A 27,945-nucleotide genomic window follows, 5' to 3' on the forward strand; every position below is an offset into this window, starting at 1 on the left:
AGCCCATATACTTCTTGTCCTACTTTCAGTGGACATGGAGAACAACTGAACATCATCCTTTTGATAACACTTTGGAAGACTGGTGTCCAGTCCCCCCTCAGTCGTCTTTTCTCAAGACTAAACATGCCCAGCTTTTTTAACCTTTCCTCATAGGTCAGGTTTTCTAAATCTTTTTATCATTTTTTGTTAGTCTCCTCTACACTCTTTTCAATATGTCCGCATCTTTTTCTAAAATTTGTTGCTCAGAATTGGACACTGTACTCCAGTTGGGACCTCACCGGTGCTGAGTGGGATAATTACTTCCTATGTCTTACATGCAACGATCCTTTCAATATACCCCAGAATCATATAAGCCTTTTTTTGCAGCTGCATCATATTAATGGCTCACGTTCCGTTTGTGATCTGCTATAACTCCCAGATCCTTTTCACCAGTACTGCTACCAAGACAGTTCTTCCCCATTTTGTAGTTGTGCATTTAATTTTTCCTTCCTAAGTGAAGTACTTTGCACTTGTCTTTATTGAATTTCATCTTGTTGAATTCAGACCAGTTCTCCACGTTGTCAAGGTAATTTTGAGTTTTAAACCTGTCCTCCAAAGTGCTTGCAATCCTTCCCAGCTTGGTGTCATCTGCAAAGTTTGTAAATGTACTCTCTATTCCATTATCCAAGTCATTAATGAAAATATTGACTAGAACCACACCCAGGACTGACCTCTGCACCCCACTAGGTACACCCTCCCGGTCTGACAGCAAAGCATTGATAACTACTGTTTGAGTGTAGTCTTTCAACCACCTTATAGTAATTTCATCTAGACCACCTTTCCCTCACTTCCACATAACATTCTCATAAGCAAATATGTCCAACACATTTCTAAAATCAAGGTATATCATGTGTTCTGCTTCCCCCTTACCCACTCAGTCAGTAATCCTATCAAAGAAGGAAATTGTTTGTTTGGCATGATATGTTCTTGACAAATGCATGCTGACTATTCCTTATAAACCTATTGTCCTTGAGGTGCTTACAAATTGATTGTTACGTAATTTGTTCCAGTATCTTTCCAGATATTGGAGTTAGGCTGACTGGTCTATTATTCCCCAGGTCCTCCTTGTTCCCCTTTTTAAAGATAGATACTATGTTTGCCCTTCTTGAGTCTTCTGGGACCTCTCCCATCCTCCAGAAGTTCTCAGAGATAATTGCTAATAGCTCCGAACTTGCTTCAGCTAGTTCCTTAAGTACCCTAGGGTGAATTTCATTAGGCCCTGCTGATTTGAATACATCTGATTTACCTAAATGTTCTTTAATCTGTTCTTTCCCTATTTTGGCTTGCATTCCTCCCTCTGTTAATATTAATTGGGTTGAGTATTGGGTCATCATTAACCTTTTTAGTGAAGACTGAAGCAAAACTGGCATCAAGCACCCCAGCTTTCTCTTCCCTAACAAAGGATCCTTCAAAGAGTAATTTTTCTACACAAGGACCTATTGATAGGAAGGTGGAATCTTCACTGAGAAGAAAGGAAAAAGGCACCTCTGCAGCCTTCAGAGCTTTTATAGCATTGACTTGCCTCATGCAGTGAGTTCTGGAGTAGACAGTGGGAGAGGAGGGAGGTCCGTGCATCTATGAATGCTCAGTGGGAGGAGGGCAAATGCGGGTTCAATATGGGATAAGGATACATGTGGCTTTAGTACAGACAAAACAGCTACTCATAATTTGAGTACTCAGGTGACCCATGCTAAAGTGCTTTGCTGAACAGAGTGCTTTCCTGAGTCAAAGGTATTTAGATAATAAAGCAATTAGTAAATTTTTAAGGTGGCCCCTGTATGTAAAAAATCATGTAGGAATGTATGTACGTAGCACAGAATGTTGATAGACCAGAATTTTCATGTGGAGGTTGGTTGCTCACAATCAGTTACTCCTATTTGAAAACATCATCTTGCTTCCAGACGTAACCAGTATTGTTAAATCAGTTGGATTTACAGAGAGGATGAGCTGTTTGAATGTAATGGTCTAAAACTCAGATAGTATAGTGCCGATATTGCTTCATACCCTTTTACCCCCAGACTTTTGATACTGAGGTGCACTTTGAGTAGAGTGTGAAACTTCCACTTCCAGAGGTTTGTTTTTGTGGCTTGTGTATTATATGTTTAGTTGAGTAATCTTGAACTCTTGCTAGCAAGTATGTCCCCTGAGGCTTTTTTTTTTTAAATGGGGACTGTCAACATTTCTGAAGAGAGAAATTGTGCTCCCAAGAAAGATCAGTCAAGATGAACCCAGTTGCCATAGAGTTCCTGTGGAGCCAACCGACAGTCTGATCCTGAAACTAGAAAAATGCTGAATCACCTGATAAAGCATTTAATTTCTCCTCCCTCCCCCCAGCAAGGGCAAACATTTTGATTCCTTGTGTGCCTGTGATCTCAGTAAGGATGTTTTATGCGGAAAAGGAAAAATCCCTGGAAGTATCCCAGTTTAGAAACCTGACACAACTCTCTGCTAAGCTGCCAGTGTTTGCCTGATGCATTTCCAACTTCTGGTTTGATCCTGATTGGAAAGCGTTAGGTGAGTTTTGTTAACTCACTGATGCAGCTAGCTCAATATGCAACCATGAGATAAGCGCTCAAGAAGATGGAGCTAGCATTTGGAATGGACAAGTTTGAGGGAAACAACTCTCGGATTAGATAAGCCTGGGAAGAAAGCTTAGACTTGGGTTTCATATAGCATTACTTAGGAGTTACCTTTCTGTTACTAAACCAGGGCCAAGGAAGGGGGAGACATTAACACTCAATAAATGTATACTTTTGTTAGGCATGGGATGGACTCTACCCACTTAGGATTGTGTACACTTATTCTATAGAATGGCTGATAGTCTTTCCTGAAATATTGATGATATGCTATGTGTCCCTTGCCCACCCATACTGAAACAAAGTTTATTTGAAATATATATTGTCTGGAGAAGGATAAATCAGGAGTTTATAGCTTTCATAAAACTTTCCCTGAGCTTTTTTCTAGCTGGATCTTCAGTGTGAAGGCATTTTTTTTAAATCGCTTTCAATTTCAAGAGGATGGTTCTCATTTAGATTTTCTTCCTACCTTGCTATACCCCATGATTTAGCTGAGATAAAGGCAAATGAATTCTTAAATTGCAGGAGGAAATTAGTGGACTAAAGTTCTTGAGATTACTCCCCTCCCCCACCCCCAAGATTTAGAAAATTATTTGACGTGAACAAATGATCATTTTACAGATTGAAAGGGAATTTGCTGCTGGTATTCATGCTGTTCTCTTCCTGATACACTGGTGTTGACATTTAATTGGGTCAGAATGCAACCACCAGAGGCTCATAAGTAATATTCTCTCATAGTTAAGTAAAGCTCTCCATTTTTCCTCTTATTCTGTATTTGTTATTCATCTTACTTAAAAAGACCTCAGGATTTCGTAAATGTGAGCAATTTCTTTCGCAGTAGTTAAGTAGAAAATTTGTGCACTCACTGATTGCATAGATTTAACTCGGATGAGCAGGTAAAACTGACACAGCAATCTCAATACTCAAATGAAAAAGCCTCTTTCCAGAATTCAGTGTGTATGGCAAGAGTGGTTTGAAATGCTGGATTTCCCTGACCAACAGGATGTTTATTTGCAAAGATGGGAATACAGTGGAAGCTTGATTAACTGAGGTAACTTATTGTATAAAATATATGCTCCGAGTGAGCATTCTCCATTCATATTGAAGATGTGTATTTTGTAAGGAGAGATGCCCAGATCCTCAAAGGTATTTAGGTGCTTATCTCCCTTGATAGCAATAAGGGTTAGACTCCTTAGATATCTTTGAGGATTTGGGTCAAAATGTTTAATAAACCTGTCCTTTCAGCAGTGAAATTAGAGACGGAAAAGACAATTAGGTCATCCAGTCACCTCTTCCAAGGCAGTAGCTCTACCACTTGATCTTTGATTTGCTTTTTATCTTTTGGTGCTTAAGATAAAGTTGGGCACCAAACTTCCATGCTTACGATTTTTTAAAAAGAAAAACACCAGGTTTACATGAGATTTAGTTGGAGTGAGCCAACTTGCAAGGGACATAATTACGTGAGGCAGAAATTACCGTTCCTCCCCAGGCCTTTTTGGTTCTGCATCTCCACATTTAAGGAGGAGAAAAGCTGAATATATAAAGCAGTAGTGTAGTAATATACATACACCACTCTGGTGTGTTTACCCATTGAATGATGTGTGAAAAGGGGGAAATAACTTTTCAGTGATTGCAGCCAGCTGTAATTAGGTGTACTCTGCAGGAACTGCTTCAGGAGCTCGAACAGCACCGCGAGGAATTCACTGCTTTGCAGAAGAAGAGCAGCAACCTGTCCCAATATGGCCCAGTTGGCGAAGCAGAGCACACTAATGTTTGTCAGCGCTGGCAACAAGTTGAAACCCAGTTTGCTGTATGTCAACAGATGCAGTTCAAATCCCAGGTAAGCTTTTTTTTCTAATGGAAGATAAACAATTGTATGTTACAATGCAGCAGGACAGAAGCATAAGTCAAAAGAACTATCCATTTGAATGAAATCCACAGCCTTGCATTTGGCCAGTGCATACTGGCATGCGTGCTGCAATAATTTGTAGCATCCTTCATCCTCTGCCATGGAGGTAGCTGCAGAACTCCAGCATGTGGGTTACTGCGCCTTAGTGATCCTACATGACTTTTAGGCATTTGTCCATTCTCAGTCTTCTTTTACACCTTGTGCACCGCTGAGGAAAGATTTTGAAGAGAGCAAGGATGATGATGCAGATGATGCAAAGAGATTGCCCTCTCCTTCTGCAGCAGAAGCACACTGGTTCCAAGGCCGGGGAGACCTGCGTGGCTGCAGAAGAGAGAGCTGGATTTGTGCCTTCAGAATTAAATCACTGAAGTTGGTGAAGTAATAAAGCATGTGAACAAAATGAACATATAGGGACACCCTGAAAATAGTAGCATGCACAAGTACTGGTTTATAAATTTTCTAGATAGGTCTGTCACGACAGAATTGTGCAATCAGCATATGCGTAATTGTTGTGAGTTTTTTCTAACAGTGCCTATCCACTATTGTGATACTGCATCAAAAGTCAGTATTGATATCTGATAGAGGTCTATAAAATCATGACCAGTGTGGAGAGTGTAAAAAAGGAAGTGTTGTTTACTCCTTCTCATAACACAAGAACTAGGGGCCACCAAATGAAATTAATAGGCAGGTTTAAAACAAACAAAAGGAAGTATCTCTTCACACAACACACAGTCAGCCTGTGGAACTCTTTGCCAGGATGTTGTGAAGGCCAAGACTATAACAGGGTTCAAAGAAGAACTAGATAAACTCCTGGAGGATAGGTCCATCAATGGCTATTAGCTAGGACGGGCAGGGATGGTGTCCCTAGCCTCTGTTTGCCAGAAGCTGGGAATGGGCGATGGGGTATGGATCACTTGATGGTTACCTGTTTTGTTCATTCCCTCTGGGACACCTGGCATTAGCAATTGGCATTGGAAGACAGGATACTGGGCTAAATGGACCTTTGGTCTGACCCAGTATGGCCGTTCTTATGATTATTTTAAGCCCCTATGTTTTAACTACGCTCTCAATTGCATTAGACCCAATTTTGTGCTTGTACATCATGATTTTTTTTGTGCATGATAAATGGCTGAGACATAACATGTTATGAATTAGTAGTCTTGTGGCAGTGCCCTGATGTTCCAGTTTCAGTACACTGCAGTTTGGCATCCTTCCTTAGAAGTGTTCAGTACCTGAGATAAATTTCATTCAACAGCTAGATGCCCTTCTGTGGGTCTTTTACTCTTGACCACACAGATTATGCCCACTGGATTCTAGTAGATTTGAACAACATGTTTAAGGTGCCCAGAAGTATCCAGACATTGAATACAACTTTAAGCTTGACAAATTCATAGAGTGAAAGACCCAAGTGTGTTTTCTCAGCCACTGCTATTGATCAAACACAGAATTATTATATCAAGGGAGAGCTGTTTGTCTCACTGACCATTGAAGTACATTTGGGTAGTGGATGATGAGTAGGCCAGATGTCGTTTGAGTGATTTGAGCAACTGTAAGAGATTTAGCAGCACAATGGGAGGAAGAAAATGCAAAATATCACAGATGAACAGCAGCTATGCAGAAATCAATTGCAAAAGTTGCCAATTTTCCTTCACTCTTCCTGAGATTGAATAACTGGTATGTCCATTTGGAGTGGAGCACAAAAAGCTGATCTTCCTCAATACTGTTCTAAGGATTGCAGACCCAGCTGCGGAAGAGACCTTTTGTAAGTAGAGGTATTTTTTGAAGATCACTTTTAATAGCTTAAGGAAAGAAAAAATGCCACTTCATGCTGTTACTGGTGCAGTTAATTACCCTGCTTTGGTAGCTGAACACCTGAAGTGAGTTTACCAAAAACCCCAATCATGAATTTTAGAGTAACTTTGAATTTTTTTTATGGTTTATATATAGAGTGGTAGACACAGGATGAAAATTTAGATGAACTCTTCTGATATGTGTTTCTACCATCATGCTAATTGGCAGCAAACCTTAATGTTGGTACTAAGAGTGATCTATTCAATATGTCTACACAATTCAGCGGAGGCAATATTAAAGGCATTGAAGTTACTAATGTTCTCGCTGCTGTTATTACAAAGAACACTTTTTAGAATATTACACTCAGCATCACTTCACCTTCTCCCTTACCTCCCCCCAAAGTACCTTGTGGGACTGTTATATATTTTAAAAGGTACAAGTAGATTTGGCATTGAATTGGAGTTCAAATAGGACACTGGTTCTGCAGGCACTTCAATAAACTGGCACAACCTCTTACTTATAAGAGAGAACTCTTCCATTTCCTCTCCAATTTCCTTACTAAGCCATTTGATCAAAACACAAAGGAACTTGCAAATAATATAGAGCTCTGATACTCATTGCACCATCAGGCAGTTTTGTCAGCTCATTTGCTGCATGTAACCATGATAGTGTGTTCTACATACAGCAGGTGAAGCAGAGAATGTTCATTGCAAGATTTTAATTTTTATGGTTAATGTTAAAGCTCTCGTGTTTTCAGTGATGACAACACAGTGTCCTCTGTCCCTTAACAAGCTTTTGAAACAGGAAACCATTTCCAGGATGTTTCAGCCCATGGAAAATCTGCTTCATATACCTGTGACTACTGTCTTTTCCAGATATGGCAACGATGTAACCTAGGCCACCTGGAGCTAATTTCCAGGAACTCTCCAGTGCACTTATGTCCTCTATATCACATGCCATAGAAGAAAGCTGCATTTTACCACCTCCAGTGCTTCCCTCTCTGCTAACTAGAAATTCACCCAAACAGATTCTGGTCTATAGGAGCCACATCAAATGATTCCAGAGGCCCCAGAAGTTGCTAATCTTTTGTGACTGGAAAATAGATACGGTGGATGCTGTATGCATACAAACATGGCACTCGGTTGCAGTATTTTGTCATTATGAGGGAAAGTGAGGCACAAATTATGTTGATGCTGGAAACCATGTAAGCATCTTTCAGCAAGAATATTTAGTACTTGCTGGAAGAGTGCTCACATGCTTTTAAATCTTTTTAGGGCCTTAGTCATCCCATGCAAAGCTTAAAACTTATGAGAGGATATTTAAAAATATTTTAGGGAGCAAAAAGTGCTAAGAAGACGGGGAGGAAAAATGGTGGGATGTGCTGGAGTAAATTTACAACTGTGTTTTGTCTTCAGTAAAGCACTGACAACCAGGAAAGCAGAGACTATCTTTTCTTTCCATTTGTTTCCTGTAAACATGAGTCCAGGGAGAAAGTGTTATACCTTTTGGCATGAGGTACAAAAATGAAGGTGGGAGAACTAAAAAGATTTTTTTTTTTAAAAAGGATTTAAAAAATAAATAAATTGCTGGTATAATCCTGATATTGGGTAATTTTGAGAATGATAGAACTCTTATGTCTTTTGTTTTTAATTTAGAAAATGCCTACTCTGAATATAGTAGAAATTTTTCATTTGTAACAGTAGACTTTTTGTTTTGGATTTTTCTTTTTCCAAAATGCGTTAAATTGAGAAGAATAAATAATTAAATGACCTTCTATGTTTCTTTAGGCGATCCCTGTCCTGAGGTTAAAAGGCAACTATCCATCAGGAATTACGGCTTCTCCTTTCCCTAATGAATACCTCGTTGAAATTAGCAGAGTTTTGCTGGCTATGGCCGATGTTGAACTGTTGCTGAATGCACCAGAGCTAAACACTGGTGTCTATGAGGACTTCTCTACTCAGGAAGACTCATTGAAGGTATTGCAAATTTAGGTGTTGTATTGCAAAAAGAGCAACAAAAAAGGATGAAAACCAAGAAATGATTCAGTGGTTACATTTTCAACTTGTGTAGTGTACTGGTTCAATATATATCTTGTAGAAAATAATAAATAAATCCTACTTGTGTCCTTCCCACTGTAGCTGCTGTTGGTAACTGTCACATGTCAGTGCATATTTTCTCTCTCTCTCTCTCTGTTTGGAACACTCAAGTTTGAAATGGCAAGTAGAGATGTGAGAAGTGGTTGTTTTCTTTCAGTGAAATTTTACAGTTGTCTGTTTAAAATGTTGACTGCTACAGGGATTCCAATTTTTTTCACAGTGTGATCAACATCTTATTTCAAGAGAGAGAGCCTAATGGGTAAACTTCCCTTCCACTGTCTCAATCGTGATTTCATACACGTATCTCTGTAGTAACCGTAGCTGTTATTTATTTGGAAAAGTATTAGGAAAATATTTGCTCATAGCTGAGTTTACTGCAAATAAGGTTTAAGCATGAAAATACTTCTGTCCCAATTCAGTCCCGAAGCACCTAAGCCCATAACTCGTCCCAATTGAAGTCAATTGGACTACTTGCATACTTCGTTAATTGTTGTTTTTGAAAAAGTAACTTGCTGGGTAAAATTTTCCAAAGCACCTGAGACCATTTTCAGAAGTGAATTAGATACTTAGGGGTCTAAGTCCCATTTACTTTATAAGTTTTTGAAACTTATAGCTGGTCTCCTTTTATTTTTCATTTCATTCCTCATCCCACATATACGTCTCTGTTCCATGCATGTTTTTTTGCCTTCTCATGTTTCCCATTCACTGCACAAGCTTCCCTTTGTAGCAGTGTCCCCTAACAGAGGTAGCTAAGCTGACTGCTGCTTCTGCTTGTTGCCTGCTGCTTGTATACATGTCCTGGTGCGTCTTTGTAATTTCTTTATGAAGTTCTATAAAAGCAGCTGGAAACAAGGAGAAAGATCTAGCAACATGTGACTCACCAGCTCTCTACAGACCACAGTCTGAGGACTTCTGGACTAGTATCATTTATTAGTTTTTGGAGCAAGGGAGAATTAAAATTGCTGAACTGTTTCACTGAGAAAAGCAATTACTGGTGCTCACCCAAAGGTTTTCAAAAGCGTACATAACTATAACATCATGCCTTGTCAGGGTGGGGTGTTTTAATCCATTGTGGTGATGATGCTGTTTTCAGTCCCTATTCCCTCCTTGCTGTATATGTGCACCCACTGAGGAGGAATTCCAGTGATGATGATAATACTGTATGGGTTTAAAAAGGCTCATCATAGTTTTAAGTAATAGTGTCCCATACATTTTTCTTTTTGACAATCTCACATTATTTAAAATACATTTGGAAGAAAAACAGCATGCAGACTTGTATGGAATTTATGGAAATGATGAAACTACAGTTGATAAATACAAGGCAATTCTGCTATTTCATCCATATGCCATTGTATCTAGATCATGAAGTCTCAAAATAGTGCCAGAACTGTGTAATGTTCTGTAACACCTAGACACAATACTGCAATATCTTTGGAATTGGCAGTATTAACTCTGAAATCTTTTTGTCCTTTAAAGTTAAAATGTTCACATTACTTTAATGCAGTTCGGGGTATGTCAGAGAGTGTGGGGAGTAATTTAAATAACCCTTTTCTTGTGAGACGAGGCAGAAAGAGAAAAATTAACCTTCAGTGTATTGCAAGCGCAATCTTTGCTCAAAAGAATAAGAGAAAAAGCGAAGTTCATTCTAATACTACTTGTTCCCTTAACTTAAAAAATGATTGGCTTTAAATATCTGTTGTCTTATAAGCTTGTGGAAAGGATCGATTAAAAAGGTGCAACTGGAAACAGTTTTTCTCTGTTGATTTATCAACTGCTGGTGCTCTTCCCATGATAGCCAGTGTCTTCCATTTCTGGTTATTCAACTGGCAATATTCACAATGTTTTTTGAAGGGGCTATTGACTATTCTTGTTTCCTGCTGGTGTTGACTTTACTAACGGGTTGGTGCCATCATTGTGCTTGTAGAACATAAAAGACATTTTGGATAAACTTGGGGACCAGATTGCAGTCATTCATGAGAAACAACCTGATGTTATACTGGAAGCATCTGGACCTGAAGCAATTCAAATAGGAGATGCATTAACACAGCTGAATGCAGAGTGGGACAGGATTAATAGGATGTACAATGATCAGAAGTGGTAAGTCTGTTTGATTTTGTAGGAATATATTTTAATGTGAATAGTGGTAACTGTTTTGTTTGTAGAACTTTAACTATTTACAAAACTTAATCAAAGAGTTTAATCAGCACATTTCCTATTTCAATGCTGCAAAATAATTTTGAACATTATTTAGCACTGGCTATCATACAAACTGTATTGCGGTTTTTATTAAAAATCCGCCTTAGCTAGAATATCTTAAATGATTGGTTTACTTGATAGTGTAGAATATTCTTACATTATAGCAAAATGTTTGCAACTTTTATTTTGTAAGGATATTACAAAGCTCTGGTTTAATAGAGAATGTGTTGAATGGGATATGTTTTCAAAAAGTTTTTGAGTTGTCTTTTATATATATTAAATGTTTGGTAAAATGCTATACACCTGTGGCACTGTGTGCATGATAAACAGCAATAATCTGTGACGTAAATGTTTTTACATTGAAATGTGGCTGAATAAGAAGAAATTGCTTCCAGCTGAGTGATCTGAAAGAACAATTAAGTTAAATGTATAAGAAAACAGATGATATCTCCTATGTTTAGTTGAACATGAACAATAATAAATTTTCAGGTATTTTAAACTTTTCTGATTGGCTAAGCATGTTAGAACTACAGTTTTTGAGTACAAGTTAAATTTCATGTATTTTCACTGAGCAAATATGAATGTTTTCAGTTCTTTAAAAAAAAATCTTAAACTGAAAGCTAACTGTTGGACACAGTTATAGGATGTTTTACACTTAAAAGATAATTTAATAGCTGTTTGTTACAGTTAATCACTTGTAAAACTGCTATATTGTTTGAAATGCACGGACCATTTTTATAAGAAGTTTCCACTGTGGTTGTAAAACGGTGAAAATGTTCTAATGGAATTCAGGAAGTTATCATTAATTAAACTGGAAGGGTCTGATCTTGCTAACATTTAATACTAAGGATTGCGATTTCTATAATCAGTAGTTCCCAAGTTGAACTGGGCTGTACTAGTAAATTTAAAGTATTGAAAGAGCTCATTTGTAGTTGCAGCATTTAAAAGGGGAGAGAATGGAGGTAACGAGAATGGATAACTATGCAAATGAAGTCTTGAACACTTTTTTTAAACCCTCACCCTGTAAAACATGCACATCTTATAACACATGTGAAGAAATTTAAAAATACTACTCCCCATCCTCCTCTGTTAATTTGTTACATAAAGGGATGTCTTTATGCATGCTGCTTGTTCTCTGTATGGGGTGGGGGTGTGTGTGTGTGTATATATAGGGTGCCAGCCATGGTAGTATTTTGACTGATATACTATACACATGACTGAATGATATATATATATATATATATATTATATATCATATATATATTTATTTATTTTTATTTTCTTTCATCCTTGCTTTGTTGGTACATAATATATTTTTCTGGATTTTTTTTTTGGTGACATAATTAAAAGCAAGTACCATTATTGTCTCTCTTTTTTTTTTTTAAAAAAAAAGTCAGTAAAATCCTATTTAATTTCATAGAATATCAGTAAGGCTGCGAATCTGTCATGGAAGTCTCAAAGTCACAGATTCTGTGTCTTTCACGGACCTCTGTGACTTCTGCAGCACTTGCACCGGCTCCTTTGACATAATCTGAACTGACCACTTGATCAGCATTCCAACCACCTGAATCCTCATTTTTGTTGTATTCGTGGGTGTCTCCCAGTCCACGTTGAGCACCAATGGGACGGCTCTTCCCTATTCTGAAGAAATCTACATTTCTTCTCTGGTCTCTGAAAGGGAGGAAACTCTATTGCTTTAGAAGTCTTCAGTTTGCCCTATTAGACCTGTTATTGGAGAGACAGGATCTAAGAAACAGGGCTAGTTTTTTTATGAAGAGGCACCAGCATGGTGTCCCCCACCATGGATGACTCAGGCAGTGCAGTGTCTTACTGGTCTTGGAGTGCTCTGAAGGATTCTAGATCTTACTCTAAAAGAGAGTCTACTCCTCCCCCGGTGCAGGAAACCTCTAACCATGATCCTGCTACCATCCCTTCACCCACTGTACTGGACCCTATGGAGGAAGGAGAAATGATGAAGGAACCTCTGGATGTTCCCTACCCATAGTTAATTATCTTCTGCAGATGAAGCCATCACTCCAAAGTGGACATCTCCTCTTTTCCCCTCCTCCCCCACCCCACACCGAAGGACCTTAGAGGTCTTCCAGAACCTCATGGCGAGGGTAGCCACTTCCTTAGGAATGCACATGGAAATTGTGCAATAAAACCTGCACAGCATCCTTGATGTTTTACCAACTCCTGCCCACAGAAAGGGGTTCTCTTCCTATTAATGAAGCCTTTCTGGAGCTGGCAAAAACCCTCTGGCAGACTCCTCTATATCACCTAAGGTCAAGTGTGTGGACAGACAATATCAAATCGATCAAAAAGATTTTGATGATTTTTTTCCATCCAGTTTCTGATTCCTTGATGGTCATGGTCATTAATGAATGATCCGATTAGTCCCATCCAAAAGACAAGGAATTCAAGAGGCTGGATTTATGTGACCAAAAAACTTACTCTATCGTTTCTCTTCAAAAGAGAGTGGCTAACTATTAGGCTTTTTTGTTTAAATATGTATTTATTAATTTCTCTACAATTTCAAAGTTTGTTGACAAGTTGCCAGAGGAATATAAAGAACAGTTTATGGCTCTAGTTTCAGAGGGGTATCTCATGGCCAGTATATCCCTTCAGGCAGCTACTGATATTGCTGATACAGCCTTGTGTTCAGTGACATTGTGATTTCCACAATGTACTCTTCCTGGCTGCAGGTTTCTGGCATTCTGAAAGAGCTGCAAAATATAGGTGAAGTTTTACCATTTGAAGGGTGTTGAAGAGTCTAAACTATTTTACAATGACACAGACAGCCCCCCAACTTGAAGCAAAGACTTATCAACAACTACACACCACACAACAAAAACACTAACCCAGGAACCAAACCCTGCAACAAACCCTAGTGCCAACTCTGTCCGCATATATATTAAAGGGACGCCATCATAGGACCTAACCACATCAGCCAGCACATCTACCAATGTAATATATGCCATCATGTGCCAGTAATGCCCCTCTGCCATGTACATTGGCCAAACCGGACAGTCTCTGTGCAAAACAATAAATGGACACAAATCTGACATCAAAAATTATAACATTCAAAAACCCGTAGGAGAACACTTCAGTCTCCCTGGATGCTCAATAACAGACTTAAAAGTGAAAATTTTTCAACAAAAAAAACTTCAGAAACAGACTCCAATGAGAAACTGCAGAACTGGAATTAATTTGCAAACTGGACACCATCAAATTAGGCCTGAATAAAGACTGGGATTGCATAGGTCACTGCAAAAACTAATTTTCCCCCCTGCTGATATTCATACCTTCTTGACAACTGTTTGAAATGGGCCACCTTGATTACACTGAATTCATTAGCACTGTAAAAGTGATTTTTTCCTTCCTTCCTTCCTTATCAACTGTTGAGACTAGCCTACTTCTACCTTAATTGAATTGGCTCATTAACACTGACCCTCCCCCCCCAACTTGGTAAGGCAACTCCCATCTTTTCAAATGCTGTGTATTTATGTATCTCTACTGTATTTTCCACTCCATGCATCAGATGAAATGGGTTTTAGCCCATGAAAGCTTATGCCCAAATAAATGTGTTAGTCTCTACGGTGCCATAAGGACTCCTTGTTGTTTTTGCTGATACAGACTAACACGGCTACCACCCTGAAACAGAAAATACTGGGTGCAAACTGAAAGACTCCTGTTCAATACTTTGTACATTAGTTTACACTCCAGTGACTAAGATAAACAGTTTAGGTCACACCCTTACTGTAGATCCTCTTTTTAGCAGAGGTCATATAGTTCCTCGAATGTCAAGACTTCCTTGATATTAGTCATCTTCGTCTACAGCAAGCCCTTCTTGCCAGACAACACAAACTTCATGCAGTCATTTTGACTGCTCTATTGAGGACTGCACACTAACTATATCAACTGCCTTTGGAACATGCCTGTCCCTTTTCCACTGAGTTTGAGAAAATGTCATGTGAGACAAGTGGGTGCTCAGCACAGTAAATGAGGGATACGTTATCCAATTCACCTCCCACTCTTTTCAGGGACCCATCTCACAGTACTTCCCTACGAGCTGTCGTCAGCTCCAAGGGTGTTCACCAAGTGCATTGAGACCTGCTTAGGTGTTCAAATGTTTCCTTAGGTGTTCCAATGTTTCCATTGGCAATAAAAGAGAACTAGTTTTCCCATTTAGTTGTAGAGATCATTTTACTGGGTTAATTTCTTAAAGTAAGGTGTGTTGGGGAAGTCAAAGCACGTAATGGGAATTAGTGAAAAAAGAAACCTTCCCAATGTGTTTGTGTGTTCTTTGATTTTTTTTTTTTTTGTGATGAATAAATTAAATGTAAAAGTCACTGTATATGTTAATGTGAAGGAGCCATTTGGAGTCGCTAACCAGGCCCACGGTTCTTAAAATGTTACTGTTGGGATATTATAACAGTTTATTTGAAGAAATCAGAAGGTGTTGCATTCTCATTCATTGGCTTTTAAAAGATGAACAATAAACAGTGATCTCTGAAGCAAGAACGCTTGTACCTAGTTCAATGGTTCATAAACCTGTGGGCTGCTTGTGGCCCAATTAGCACACAGCTGCGGCTCATGTGACAGCCTCAGGGCCATACAGGTAGTATATATATTGTGTAGATGCTGCCAACATAACATCCAGAAAGCTATGTATGCATTCCACAAGGGTAAATAGGTTGAGAACCACTGATCTTGTCTAAAGTATACTCAGTTTGCAAAACTTTTTAGATTAAAGCTGTATGTAAAACTAAATGTTGCTCATTTTCTAAATGGGTTGCATTACAAGCTACAGATTTCATTTTGGGGGAATCATTGATGTTTACAAGTTGAAGCCCAGATAAGCCTGTCCTTCAATCCTTGTAAGATGTAAGCTAACCCAATTTAACTGAACTTGATAGTTAAAACTAAGCCATACAAACAAAGTAAAACAAACATTAAAAAAAAAAAAATCTAGGCCAGGAAATATGCATGCGTCTTGGCAAAGATTAGATCTAACTCAATCAGCAACCATCAAAATTGAAACTTTTTAAATCACAGCAAGTAAATAACTGAAAAGTTAGATTTGGTATTTCCTAATAGGATACAATTAAATCAAGCTTATATCTGAACTTATACAGGTACTCCAAATCTGTCTACAAAGATGGCCAGTCAGAATGATGAATTCAAAAATATAAGGATGAATTAAACATATATTAGTGTTGTGTGAAACCAAAGAAAAATTTGAGATTGGCAAAAAGATGCTGTGTTCACAGTTTAAAATTGGTTCACATCTGTAGGGTTTGGTATCTCATGATATAAAGACAAGTGAAACTTATTTCTTATTAAATATCATTGTATACATAAGCATTGAGGTTTTCCTCTCTAGTGGAGCTCTAGATCCAACTCCTATTGAAGTTTATGGAAAAATGGTTCATACTCCTACTGTGCAAACTAGTACCATGTCTTAATTTCGGTCTTCAAAAATGAACTGCCTTCTTAAATTCATACCAGATCTCAACTCCAGATCCATTAATGGAGCTATGCAGATTTATGCCAGCTGAGGATATCTTCCCTCTGTTTTATATTTTGTAAAGGCAAACAAAATGCAGTATTTTGAAGTGAGACATGATCTAGTCCATCAGTGTGTTGTCTCTTCTGTATTCTCTGTCTTATGTGGACTGTAAATCCTTTGGGGACAGAGATCTTATCTACTACACAGTGCAGAAATACTGTCAGCACTCAACAAATTATAAAAGTCACGTGCCTGGCTAAGATGGTTTTCTGAAGAGTATATTCTTGGTTTTGTTTAAAAAAAAAAAAAAATTCCTGTGTCCGCCTACTGTCGCTGTCCTTTTAGCTACTATGAAAACGTCATTTATGCTACTACTGTACTTGACCTTTTGCATGCCAGAGAAAATGTTTGCCTTTTAAGTTAAACTTAACACTAATGATGCTGCAAAAGTAAAATATATTGAAACTTACCGTGTACTAAAGTCTGTGGGACCTACTGTGTGCAGGCCTATTTCTGATCCAATTGAAGTGGAGTGGTAACACTCACAATCAGTGCAGTGTGATGAAGATCAGCTTCACTCTAAGGCTTCTGGCAGCAGGAAATCGTGGTTTTGTGAGCAAAAAACCAAAGCTGAGCAATTAATCATATTTAATTTTTCATGCCCTCTGATGTATGAACTATTTTAAAAAATTGTTCTGCAGACCAGTTTTGCTGCAGCTAATTAATCTTTATTTCCCCAGTCATGGAAACCAAATATTCCTCAGCCCTGCCCTCAGCTCCTTCAATTTAGCAGGCAGTGATGGTTTGCGTGGTTGGTTTTCGCAGTCAGTGCAATGACAGGAACTGTTCAGTGTACAAGACTTACTTAAATGTAATATATCAGGCCTTTTTATTTTGCAGGACAAGTTGTTATGAATTAACTACTCTTCAAATTAAATATAAATAGGTCAGCCCATGTCTTTTCCCTGAAACAGTCTAGGTAATTTTGAAACCCTTTCTTGTTCCCCAACAGTTGTTTTGACAGAGCAATTGAAGACTGGAGGCAGTTCCATTGCGATCTCAATGACCTCACACAGTGGATAACAGAAGCTGAAGGGTTACTGGCTGATGCCCATGCTGCAGATGGTAGCCTGGATTTGGAGACAGCTGGGATGCATCAGCAGGTACGTGGCTTTCAGTCAAAGGACAGGGAAGCTGACAAAAGTTGAGCATGGATTTGGGCCAAAAATTCAAATCTGCCCATGAATAAAAATTTATATTGAAATTGTGGTGGTCCTCTAAAGTTTTGCAGGAAAATAGGTCTGTGTGTAACTTGAAATTGCTTTTCTGATTGTAATTTCAGTTAATTTTTTTTAAAAGTTTTTTAATCAGGGGTTAGAAAACAGGGCTTTTGTCCTTGTCTTCTATTGATTTTTTTTTTCCTATATGAAGGTTCAGTTGGGTACATCTAAAAATATATTAGTATTAATGTGTACTGTACTCCTTAATTGGGTATACTTTTAAAAATAATCAGTATATCTATAATTGGCTATCTATATATCTATAATTTTCCATTGTGAGCAGAAAGCAAGCACAACTGTTTTGTTTTTATAAAACTGTCTTGTGTAAAGACTCCAGAAAAATGTAATTTTATTTGCTTTAGTTTTACCTTTTCAGATTTTGTTTTCCTGGTTCTTCTCATGTATCACCAAGAAAGGGGAAGCAATTTTTCTGTTTACAAAATTAAATTAAGGTTTTAGCTAAAAGCAAGAGGCTAAAGCATAACTTTAAAATAAACCCCAAATAAAAAAATACCTTAAGCAATGTGCAGGTATCTATATTTTAGAAATCCAAATGTTAAATACCTGTGTTTTAGAGGAGAAATTTATGATGCACTGAGTATTGCTTGAATTTTATTCTTGTTCTTAGTGCTGTTGGGCGTTTTCTTCTAGGGCATTTCCTTTCTCTTCCTGGAATCGTCGTCAGTTCTGTTCTAGGCGTAAAGAGATCCTGTACTAATAATGTAAAAAGCTTTTTCTAGCTCCGAGGGATAGGTTAAGGTTTGAACCTGACTTTATCTGACTTTCCTCAGTTGCCTGGATTTTTTGTGATCTCCGCAGCTTATGGTAGCATGGCCAAAATTATCCCAGCTACAGTGTTGTAAGGTTACAAGTACACGGTGCACACAAGTTCAGAGAATAACTGGTGAAAAATAATTTTAATCTATGGGCAATTTTAAAAAAAGAAAAAAATGTAGCACTTAATAAAAACATCAGGGCATGAATGTAGATGCTAATACTAACCATGTAAAAGCCAGTTCCTTTATCCTGTATTCAGTTGTATTCAATAGCCAATTGTGCATCAGTCTTTTAAAAATATTTATTAAGTCTAGGCCAACTTACTTATAACGAGCATTTAATCAATCGTTTAAAGCTGCATATTGTTGATGTAAAGTTGCTTTAAAATGCTCTTTTTAGTAAAATAATATGCAGCCAGGATGCATTCTCAATGTTATAAACCATAAATCAAAGTCAGGTTAGGTCAGTAATAAAATTCTCCATGGTTTTCATACTTGTGACAGGAACTTGAAGAAGGAGTCAGCAGTCATCAGACCAGCTTTTCAGCACTGAACAGAACTGGGGAAGGAATCATACAGAAACTCTCCACTACAGATGGGAGCTTCCTGCAGGAAAAACTGGCGGGGTTAAATAAACGCTGGAAAGCAATTACTGCTGAGATCGTGGATAGACAACAGAGGTAATAAGTTAATCAGAAATTTGGGTGTCTGAGCAGATATGATGGGGAAAATCTCATTAGAAGAGTCCAGAGGAGGTATAGGATTCTATTGCACACTATCATTAGTCTGAATTTTCCTGACATTTAGATTCCATTTTCAAACTGCCTCATAGAACCACTTTCTCATAAAAGCATCAGCAATTGACTACTCAGATTGCTGTTAACACGAACAAACAAGCCCGCGGGGGGGTGGGGGGCCCCCAGTTTTCTCCACTTAAAATGGCTTCACTGCAAAATCGCTTTATTTGGAGGGACCACTGCTACGTTCAGTTCAACCTTACCCAGAGGAATTAGCTGTAAGTACATTTCTGCTGTTCTTTAATTTTCAATAACCTGAACGTATTGTCTGAAATCCAAAAACAAAGTAATAGAGGACACAAAGAGAAAATATATTTTTTTTGTAAGAGTTGAAAGACTCATACACAATTGTTTATTTTTCTGAATGGACAGTTTATAAATAAGATCAGAATCCATTTTGAAGTACTACTGTAAATTTTGTGTAAAAGATCAAAGTTCTAGGGTAGTCTGAGCAAAATGTACACATTTTCAGTATATCTATGTGGGATATGAAATGCCTGTGTGTCATTTAATTTTAATAGAAATTGTGACGCTAAATCCCCATAATTAATATTATTTTTGAGTTTTCTGAAACAAATCTAATTTTTAGTCTTCTCTGCTGAATATAGAAAATAAATAAAATCTTCTTGATTATTATATTAGGCGAAACCTGAGTAAGTTTTCATGTAAGTTTCACTACAAGAAAATGTCCTTTTCCAACGTTTGCATGTTTAGAGGCTCTCCTGAATATTTTCACAGACAATGGTCTTTTAGTGTCTTGTAGAAATTAGGCCCTAGTAATTGATGAAACTTGGCTTTGTGATGTCTTGGTTCATGTGCACTTTTTAATTTAATATTTTATTTGGAAAAACCTATTCGGAGATTTTTAAAGTAAAGTTTAAGCCATAGTTGTTGGAATGTGATTTGCTTTTTTATGGTTGAGGAAAGAATCCGTTGATCAGCAAAACCAACTCTTTTGGTAACTCTGATTAGTGTAAAACAGAGAGCTGCATGTCACATTGGAGGTAGTGTGGGAATGTGTTTGCTGCTATAGCAGTATGTCTCACACCTCAACAGGCTTTAGTATTTGAATGTGACATTTTGCAAACGTTAGGTTTGCTGCAAGTGTCTTTCTCAGTAAACATGTATTTTCTTCCACTTTTAATCAAGTTGTCTCCATTTAATCATGTATGTTGATTTGCTTCATTTGAGTCTTTTATCCGCTGTGGGATTTGTGTTTTTTAGACTGAAAGGAGAGGATCAGCAGCTAATGGACTACAGGAAGAAGTTGGATGAGTTTAGTTGCTGGATGGAAAATGTAGAAAATTCCCTGGAAATGAGACCTACATTCAACCCTGAAGAAAACCTGCGAGAATTAAAGGCAAGATCGATTAAAATGTGTATGAGTGCATGTGTGTCTTTCATTAATTCTGAATCTGCCATGGTCCTAATGTGGGACAAATATCCAAAATGAGGAGAGGCACAAGAAAAATAGTATGGCATAAAGTGACATGGGATTAATTACCAAAATAAGGGACAGCTTTTACTGAGGGCCAACTGAGAGTTGTGTATGAGATAGGAGAAGATGCAATTGGATGCAGTAAGTCAGTACATACTTATGCCGTGAAACCTTAGTGTTTTTGTTGTATTCTCAGTTCAAAAACAACACCTGGCACTTCAGAAAAAGAATTTGTGGCATGTGAAATAGTAAGGGCAATTGCGAACATCATATATCTTCATTTGACTAAACAGACTGAATACCATCAAAAATTATAACAAGGGCACGTAATTATAATTTGTTTGAAGTGTGTTTACTTATCAAAGGGAGTTGTATTAACATTTTTGAGGTTGAAGTGTAGGAAGTTATAATTAATATCACAATGCATTTGATTACTATAAAGTTATCCAATGTGTGTCAATGTTTTATTGTACTTTAAGGTAAATAAGCAAGTAAATAGCCAACTAAAATATATGTAAATAATGACACCTGTGTCCTGCTACTGGGAAGCTGAATATTTTTTTAATTGTCCTTTTAGTCAGCATGGAATACTTTTTGTTTTTAAATTTTATCAGTGTTGAACATCGCTAACATAATACTGTTGTATCTGTGAGCATGATAATGAGAGAATGCTGTCAGGACCTGAATAGAATGGAACAGATCAGTCTGTCTGGCAATGCTACTATGTTGAAATTTCAACTATTAGCCCCAAATAGAATACAAAAATCAAACTTCCTCCAAACCTGTTTAAATGAGGTAAATTGGTTACAATTACATCAATTGTTCATTCGAGTAGAGTTCATTGTATAGTGCCCAACCAGTCGTTATTAAAGCTAATCTTATTTCCTGATCATTATATTCTCCCTGCCAGCTAATCTTATTTTGTGATCATTATATCCTCCCTACCCACACTTTGGGGGCCGCGAACCCTGCTAGGAAAGTATTACTAATGATTATTATAGGCACTCAGATAGTCTGATGAGCGTCAATTATATAAAAATCTGGATGCATAAATGGTTGCATACATGTTGTTGTCCTTGTTGTTAACAGTGTAATTATTTATTTAGTTGTGCTAAGTGCTTTACAGACAAATAGAAGACCTGTTGTGCAGTGCTTACAGTTTAAGGCCCTGAACCCAGACCGTTTTTCCCATGTATAATCCCATTGAAGTCAGTTAGGGACTACACACAGGAAAAACTTTTTGCTGGATCTGCCCTGCAATGTAACATTAACACAGGCAACAGTGAATAAGGGGGGAAGATTCAGGGATCAAAATAAGATAATGAGGTTTTTTACTCAAAACCATTTACTTAAAATTTCCTCTTAACCTCTCTTCTCCCTCCCCCCCCCCCCACCCTAAAAAAACTCATTGCAATCTTGGGCCTTGATTGTGCAACAAACTGCATGTGTGCTTTTCTAGACATTGACTTAGTTTGTGGCAAACAGGGGAGTAAATCTGCAGCTCACTAACTTGCTGCATACTGAGTAGCTGAGTGGACCCTGTTATCGTGCACTAGGAAACTTTTCAGTTTAGCAGGCTCGTGCGCTGTAGATTTACATCCTCAGCTTGCTGTGCACTAACTCTTTACACAAGCCTCAAGAGTCTGCCTGTGTGGAGCTTGTTGCAGGATTGGGGCCTTAGTTTTTAAAGACTTGAAAACTGGTACAGACTGTAGTTTTAACTGAGATGGAGACACAGGTAATCAGTGCTTTATAATTCTGAATATATTGGCTACACCAAAAGGTAACCAAACCAAAGTATGCATATAGCAGTTGAGTAGCTTTCATGAGTAATGTATAAAAGCAGATCCATTTGCTATTCTCTTTTAGTTTCAGTTCCTCAGATTTTTGTGTTTCATGTAGGAAGAAAATAAATTCTGATAATCAAGTAAAGGTTTTAAATAATCTGAATGTTTTCTGTTGTTTGGGATGTTATTAGTAGAGCCCTGCAAATTTGCGGATATCTGCAGATGTTGTTGGCGGATTGTAGATTGGATGCAGATACAAATTTTTGTATCCACACAGGGCTTTAGTTATTAGATCTCTAGTTTATATGCTGTTTGATTTGGTTAATTTTTCCTAATGAACACTCCAAATGTCAAATTCTTTAGTTAACTAAAACATTTATTAGAGTGAGTGAGTGTGTGTGTGTCTGCACGCGCGCATGCACAGTCATCTTCAGACTAAAGCTCTCTCTTGCCCCCTGTAGGACTTAACTGAGGAAATGGAAGTACAAGGAGAAAAACTGAAATGGTTGAACAGAACTGAACCTGAGATACTTTTAGATAAAAGCGTTGGTTTTCAGGAAAAAGAGAGAATTTCTGACACCTTAAGGACTATCAGTATGAAATGGAACAAGGTGTGTATTTTCTCCATATTGATTATGTGTAATCAGCATGTCTAGTAGTTTATTAGATAGAGGTCTGTCGTCCTTTCCATACACGTGTGACTCCCACTAATGCTTTTGGAAGCTGTCCATGCACGTCGAGGGCAGGCTAGACTCCATAGTGTAGAGCATAAGTACTGTTCCATGTCTTAAGTGCTAAACTCATGTAAAAATTGTTCAATCCATATGAATTCTCCTTTGGTTTGGATCTTTCTGGTTGAACTGGTTTTCTTTCAAAGAGCTAGATTTAGACAGTGTTTTTTTTTTTAAACAAGCTGTAAAGTATCAATTAGATATTGATATTTCAAAATATCTTCTTAAGAAATTGAATGTTTGCAATTATCATAGCAAATATTAAATAAAACCAAACTCTTTCCTTTTAGATAGTAGGAATTAGCAATTCTAATGAAATGTGACCTCTTTGGCTTGATAACCAGATGAAGATAGGAGAATACCAGAGACTGGAGTAGTGTGATTGAGGTTGTGTGAGAAGATTGATGGGACAGTTTGGTTGTGGGTCAGGAATCTGAGCATTTACCAGGGGGAAGAGGGATTTGGTAGCTGTGGGGAGGAAAAAGATGCCTGTATCTCTCTTGCTGCCTCCTCAAGCCAAGTAACCCTCTTCCTTTTTCCTTTCCTTTCCTTTCCTTTCCCCAAAATAATAGTGTAACTAAATTTGGTTGGCTCTAGTAGTCGGATAATTTTTTAAATTTTTTAAAAAACCTCACCTCATATTACGGTACAATCTTGTGTGCCTCTGCTAATATCTCAACTAGCAGTGAATGGGTCACAGCTTGGGTACTTGGGCGGAAAAGATGGTCTTTGACCTGTCTCTAAATTCTGTTCTTTTGACTCTTAACTCAGACATACACATATATAAAACACTACACTATAGATAGATATAAAAACGAAATCTGAGCACAGGGTGACATTGCTTGTGGTTATTAAATGATTGGTTTCTATGATGCTTTGTTTGCTGTCTAAAGAAATCTTCTTTGTAAACATCGCGTAAGTATTTTTGTATATTTTGTGATCAGTAGTTTAGCTATGTTAATAAGTGTTTCTTTGTAGCTGTTAAAAAGCAAACATTCTTACGGGTATTTTTTTCACTTGCATTCTGTGCTATAGTTGTTCAAAGAGGTACCTGACAGAGTGAGAGAACTCGAGGTGTATGTTCAGCAGCTCCATCTTGTGACACAGGCAAAGCCTTCTGGTGAGTGATGAGCAGAAAACATATTTTACGGTCATGTCTAATTTGGTTAAGTTTAATCCTGTTTGCAGTAAAAAATAATAATTGTACTAACTTAGGTGAAGTGGAGATTATAATATGAAGGTTTTGCATCCTTATATTTAGGACTGCTTTTGTATTATTGGCAACACTGGAGCACTTAATTGGGGAAAAGGACAGGTTACAGTTTTTTGTTGTTGCTTGAGAGTTGACTATTGATTAATAAAACTGCTTGTTTGTTGTTTGTATTACCATAGTGCCTAGGCACCCCAACCATGGACCAGAAACCCATTGTGCTAGGTGCTGTACAAACACACAACAAATACAGTCCCTGCCTGAAAGAGATTACAATCTGAAATTAAGTAAATGGATTCATAATGTTTTTCAAAATTCCTTACCAAGGAAAACTTAAATGGAGCAAAACACTTTGTTATAATCTCAGCCTGTCAAGGGTCTGTATTGACTTGAGTTGAAATCAAGACTGTTAGGTGAACAATGGTTCATAATTTTTGTTACTGGAAGGCAAATGTCCATGGTTTGAACTTCTGCTTGATGAACTTGTTATCTGTTTGGAACTAAGTAAACCAAGAGCAGTTGTAATTTGTGGAGTTTTTGGAAGGTGATCTGGTGATGCGTTGAAGTGTTTGTTTTAAAATACGCACGTCCCTAAGCCACCTGACTTGTAAGATTGGGAGCCCTCAATGTAACCAGGTTTGAGTGTTGAAAGAAGGGATAGGGACCAGACTAGAAGTGTTGTTGTTCCTGCTCCATCCAACCAGACATCAGGCCAAGCTGTAAATTGCTAAATTTGTGCAAGACCTTAAGCAGTAGCTAAGTTGTTTGTGTCTGAGGTGAGCTCTGTGTTGAGAATTTTAAAGATCTTGTGATTTTCCACCAAAAGTACTAGTTTTGGACCTAGCCATAATGGAAGAAATACTTCAGTTCTTCTTTGAGTGCTGGTATGAATGTGTATTCCACTGTGGGTACACATGGGCCTGGAGCCAGAGAATTTTGAAAGCAGTGTCTCGCCCGGCTCACCTGTTGCCTCTGTCTGAAGAGACAAAGCGCAGGGTAGACTGACTGCCTCTCCAGTTCCTTCTAACTGCTTCGTGGTCTGGGTTGGATACTAGGCTATGCCCAGGTTTCTGGGCTTCAAAACTTGTGATTCCTGCCCATGATCCTTCTCAGTCAGCGATGACCACTAATGCTCCTTGTACCTCTTGGGGAAACCCACATTGCAGCAGGGTGCAGTATCTGCCATTTGTTCCCGGGAAGGGTGAGAACTTTGCCTCCTGAGGCACCGTGTGGCCCAATATGACCACGGCTAGGGAACCCCTAACCACAGTCCCCTATGCATGAGCCAAGCTAAGCAAGGAGTTTGTCAAATCAGGAGTGAAGGAGTGTGCTCCAACAGAGCATTTGGTAGGGTCTTCTGGGAGAGCAGGAAGCATTCTCATAAACCAGAGGCTAAGTCTTCCTTCAAATCCACTTAGAAGAAGTCGGATCCAATCTTGCCTAAACTGAGTATTAGCTCAGCCCAAGAGAACTTGGAACGTACTAAGTCTCAGAGGCTTGATAAGAAAGCTCACAAGTCTAGGGCTTCACTGGCAGCGAATCGTGGTCTGGTGGTACTGATGAAGATATATTGCTGAGAACATTGGCCACCCATGGTACCATTTGCAACAGTTGTGGCACAGACTGTCTTTACTGTGGCTCCAGTGGTTCAGACACACAGGAATCCTCTCACTTTGGGAAGAGCTGAGACCTACTCTCCTCCTGAGGACATCTTCGCGCTCTCAGATCCGGAGACTTCCACTTCTTTGGTTCCCTCCCTTTTGAGAGAGGTTACAACTCCACCACAGAAGCTGGCCTTTGGAAGGAGTTTGTCTCCCATTCCATCTCTGGGCTATGATTTTCCTCCAGCAGCACCATGGGCACTACCTATCGAACTGGAATCAATTTTTTTTCTTCTTTGGGAGATTCTGAATTGCCCAATGAACCTTTATGCCCTGTTTCTCCAGGACAAACCTTCCCAGTCAGAAGATCCTGGGCCAACTTGTAACCAACCTTCACATTACCATCCACCTCATAACTGTTGACCACCATGACCCCCATTTGACCCATCCTTTTGGCCATACTGCGCCCATCGGACCAGTGCCATCCTGTTGGTCTCGTCTGCTAGGGAGTCATCCCTCCCCTCCCCTTTTGAGGGGACAACTAGAGCTGCCCCTGAACCCTACTGGGCAGGAGTATGCACCGGATCCAGTGTTTCCATCAGATCCAATGAGCTTGCCATCTTAAGTGCCAGACATGGTGGTGACTCTGTTTCCATCTCCCCATGATGACTATAATCAATTCCAGGAACTCCAAAGAATTGTAGGGGAGCTGCAGATTCCTCTTGAGAAGATTCAGGATCCTTAACCCAAGCTCTTGGACATGCTCCTACAATATCCCTTCCAGTTAATGAAGCCATCCTGGAACCAGCTAAAGTGCTCTGGAATATCCCAGCTACCTGCACCCCCATATCTAAAAGGGCAGAAAAACGATACTATGGCCTTGTCAAAGAGGCAGAATTCCTGTTCTCTCACCATACTTCTTGTTCTTTAGCCACTGCAGAGTGATCTAGGCAACAACCCTGATCTACCCCGACTGATAAGGAGGGCAAATGTCTCAACTTATTGGGAAGGAAGGTCTTTTCTTCTTCTAGCCTGTGGTTCAGGACAGCCAGTTACCAAGCGCTACAGGGAAAGTACGACTTCCTGAATTGTTCGAAATTTGTGGATTTTATTGACAGAGCTTTTTCAAGCTATGAACTTTATCATAGACTAGATCATAACTAAGGCTACAATTTTGTCACGAGTATTTTTATTAAAAGTCAGACAGGACACAGGCAATAAACAATAAATCACGGATTTGTTGAAGGCGGAGCCCAAGCCCTGCCACCCTGGATTGAATTATTGGAATTTTCAAGAAGTCACGGAGATCTCATAAAATCCCAGAATCTGTGACTTTCGTGACAGATTCATCGCCAGCCACAGAGTGCCTGTCAAGACCTGTCTGTCTGTCTGTCTCTCTCTCTCTCTCTCTCTCTCCCCCTTAAGACTTATGGTCTCATGCACGTATGTGACAGCTTTTGCTAGACTCCACCTTTGTTTTGCCTACAAGCATGGCTTCAGACTATGTACTTGCCAAACCAACAGTCCGTGAGCACCATAGTGACTGTTCCCAGCAAAACGATGTCATCCTTGTCATAGTGGAAGAATCCCCTCCAGCTGTGCATTTGCGTTCCCTTCCTTGCCTCCACACGGGACAGGACAATCATTACCAACACATCCCTGTTGGGAGCTCATGTGAACAACAGTGCAGTGTGAGGCCCCTGGATGTTTCGAGAGTCCATGAGCTACAAGCAGTTCAAAGGGCTTGCAAAAGCATTCCCTCATTTGTGCAGGGTCACCATCCCCTCATAATGTCAGACAACATCACAACAGTCTTTTTACATCAACAAAAAGGTTGGAGCAAGATCCACCCCTCTGTGCACAGAAGCAGTTAGTCTGTGGAACTGGTGTATTGATAATCAGATTACCCTGTTGGCAGTCCTCCTCCGAGGAAACCAGAATGTGCTAACGGACTCTCAGCTGACACTTTGTGGTCGATCATGAAAGGGTGCTTCACAACTCTGTGGTAAACAATATTTTTGCTCGGGGGAGGGGTCCCCCTCCAGGGACCTATCTGCCTCCCAAATAAATAGAAAATGCAACATACGCCATTCTAGAGAAATCCTGGGTTGCTGCTCACAGGACAATGCTCTACATCTTCCGTGGTCAGATCATATGAACTATGCCTTCCCTCCACTACGGCCTCAAGTTTTGCGCAAGATTCGGC

General features: G+C 38.8%; 1 protein-coding gene across 5 annotated transcripts in view; it reads left to right on the forward strand.

Annotated features, from left to right (window-relative positions):
• The window catches only part of UTRN (utrophin), a 594,587-nt gene that overhangs the window by 232,477 nt on the left and 334,165 nt on the right, over window positions 1–27,945 (forward strand). For all 5 annotated transcript variants that reach the window (XM_037894924.2, XM_043543078.1, XM_007056268.4 and 2 more), the window contains 8 exons: window positions 4,279–4,455; window positions 8,103–8,291; window positions 10,336–10,508; window positions 17,132–17,282; window positions 18,680–18,855; window positions 20,197–20,332; window positions 22,659–22,808; window positions 23,964–24,048. In XM_037894924.2, coding sequence (XP_037750852.1) covers window positions 4,279–4,455; window positions 8,103–8,291; window positions 10,336–10,508; window positions 17,132–17,282; window positions 18,680–18,855; window positions 20,197–20,332; window positions 22,659–22,808; window positions 23,964–24,048 — 1,237 coding nt within the window. The remainder of the gene's footprint in view (window positions 1–4,278; window positions 4,456–8,102; window positions 8,292–10,335; window positions 10,509–17,131; window positions 17,283–18,679; window positions 18,856–20,196; window positions 20,333–22,658; window positions 22,809–23,963; window positions 24,049–27,945) is intronic.

Source organism: Chelonia mydas, chromosome 3 (assembly GCF_015237465.2).
Source record: "Chelonia mydas isolate rCheMyd1 chromosome 3, rCheMyd1.pri.v2, whole genome shotgun sequence".
Lineage (NCBI taxonomy): Eukaryota > Metazoa > Chordata > Testudines > Cheloniidae > Chelonia > Chelonia mydas.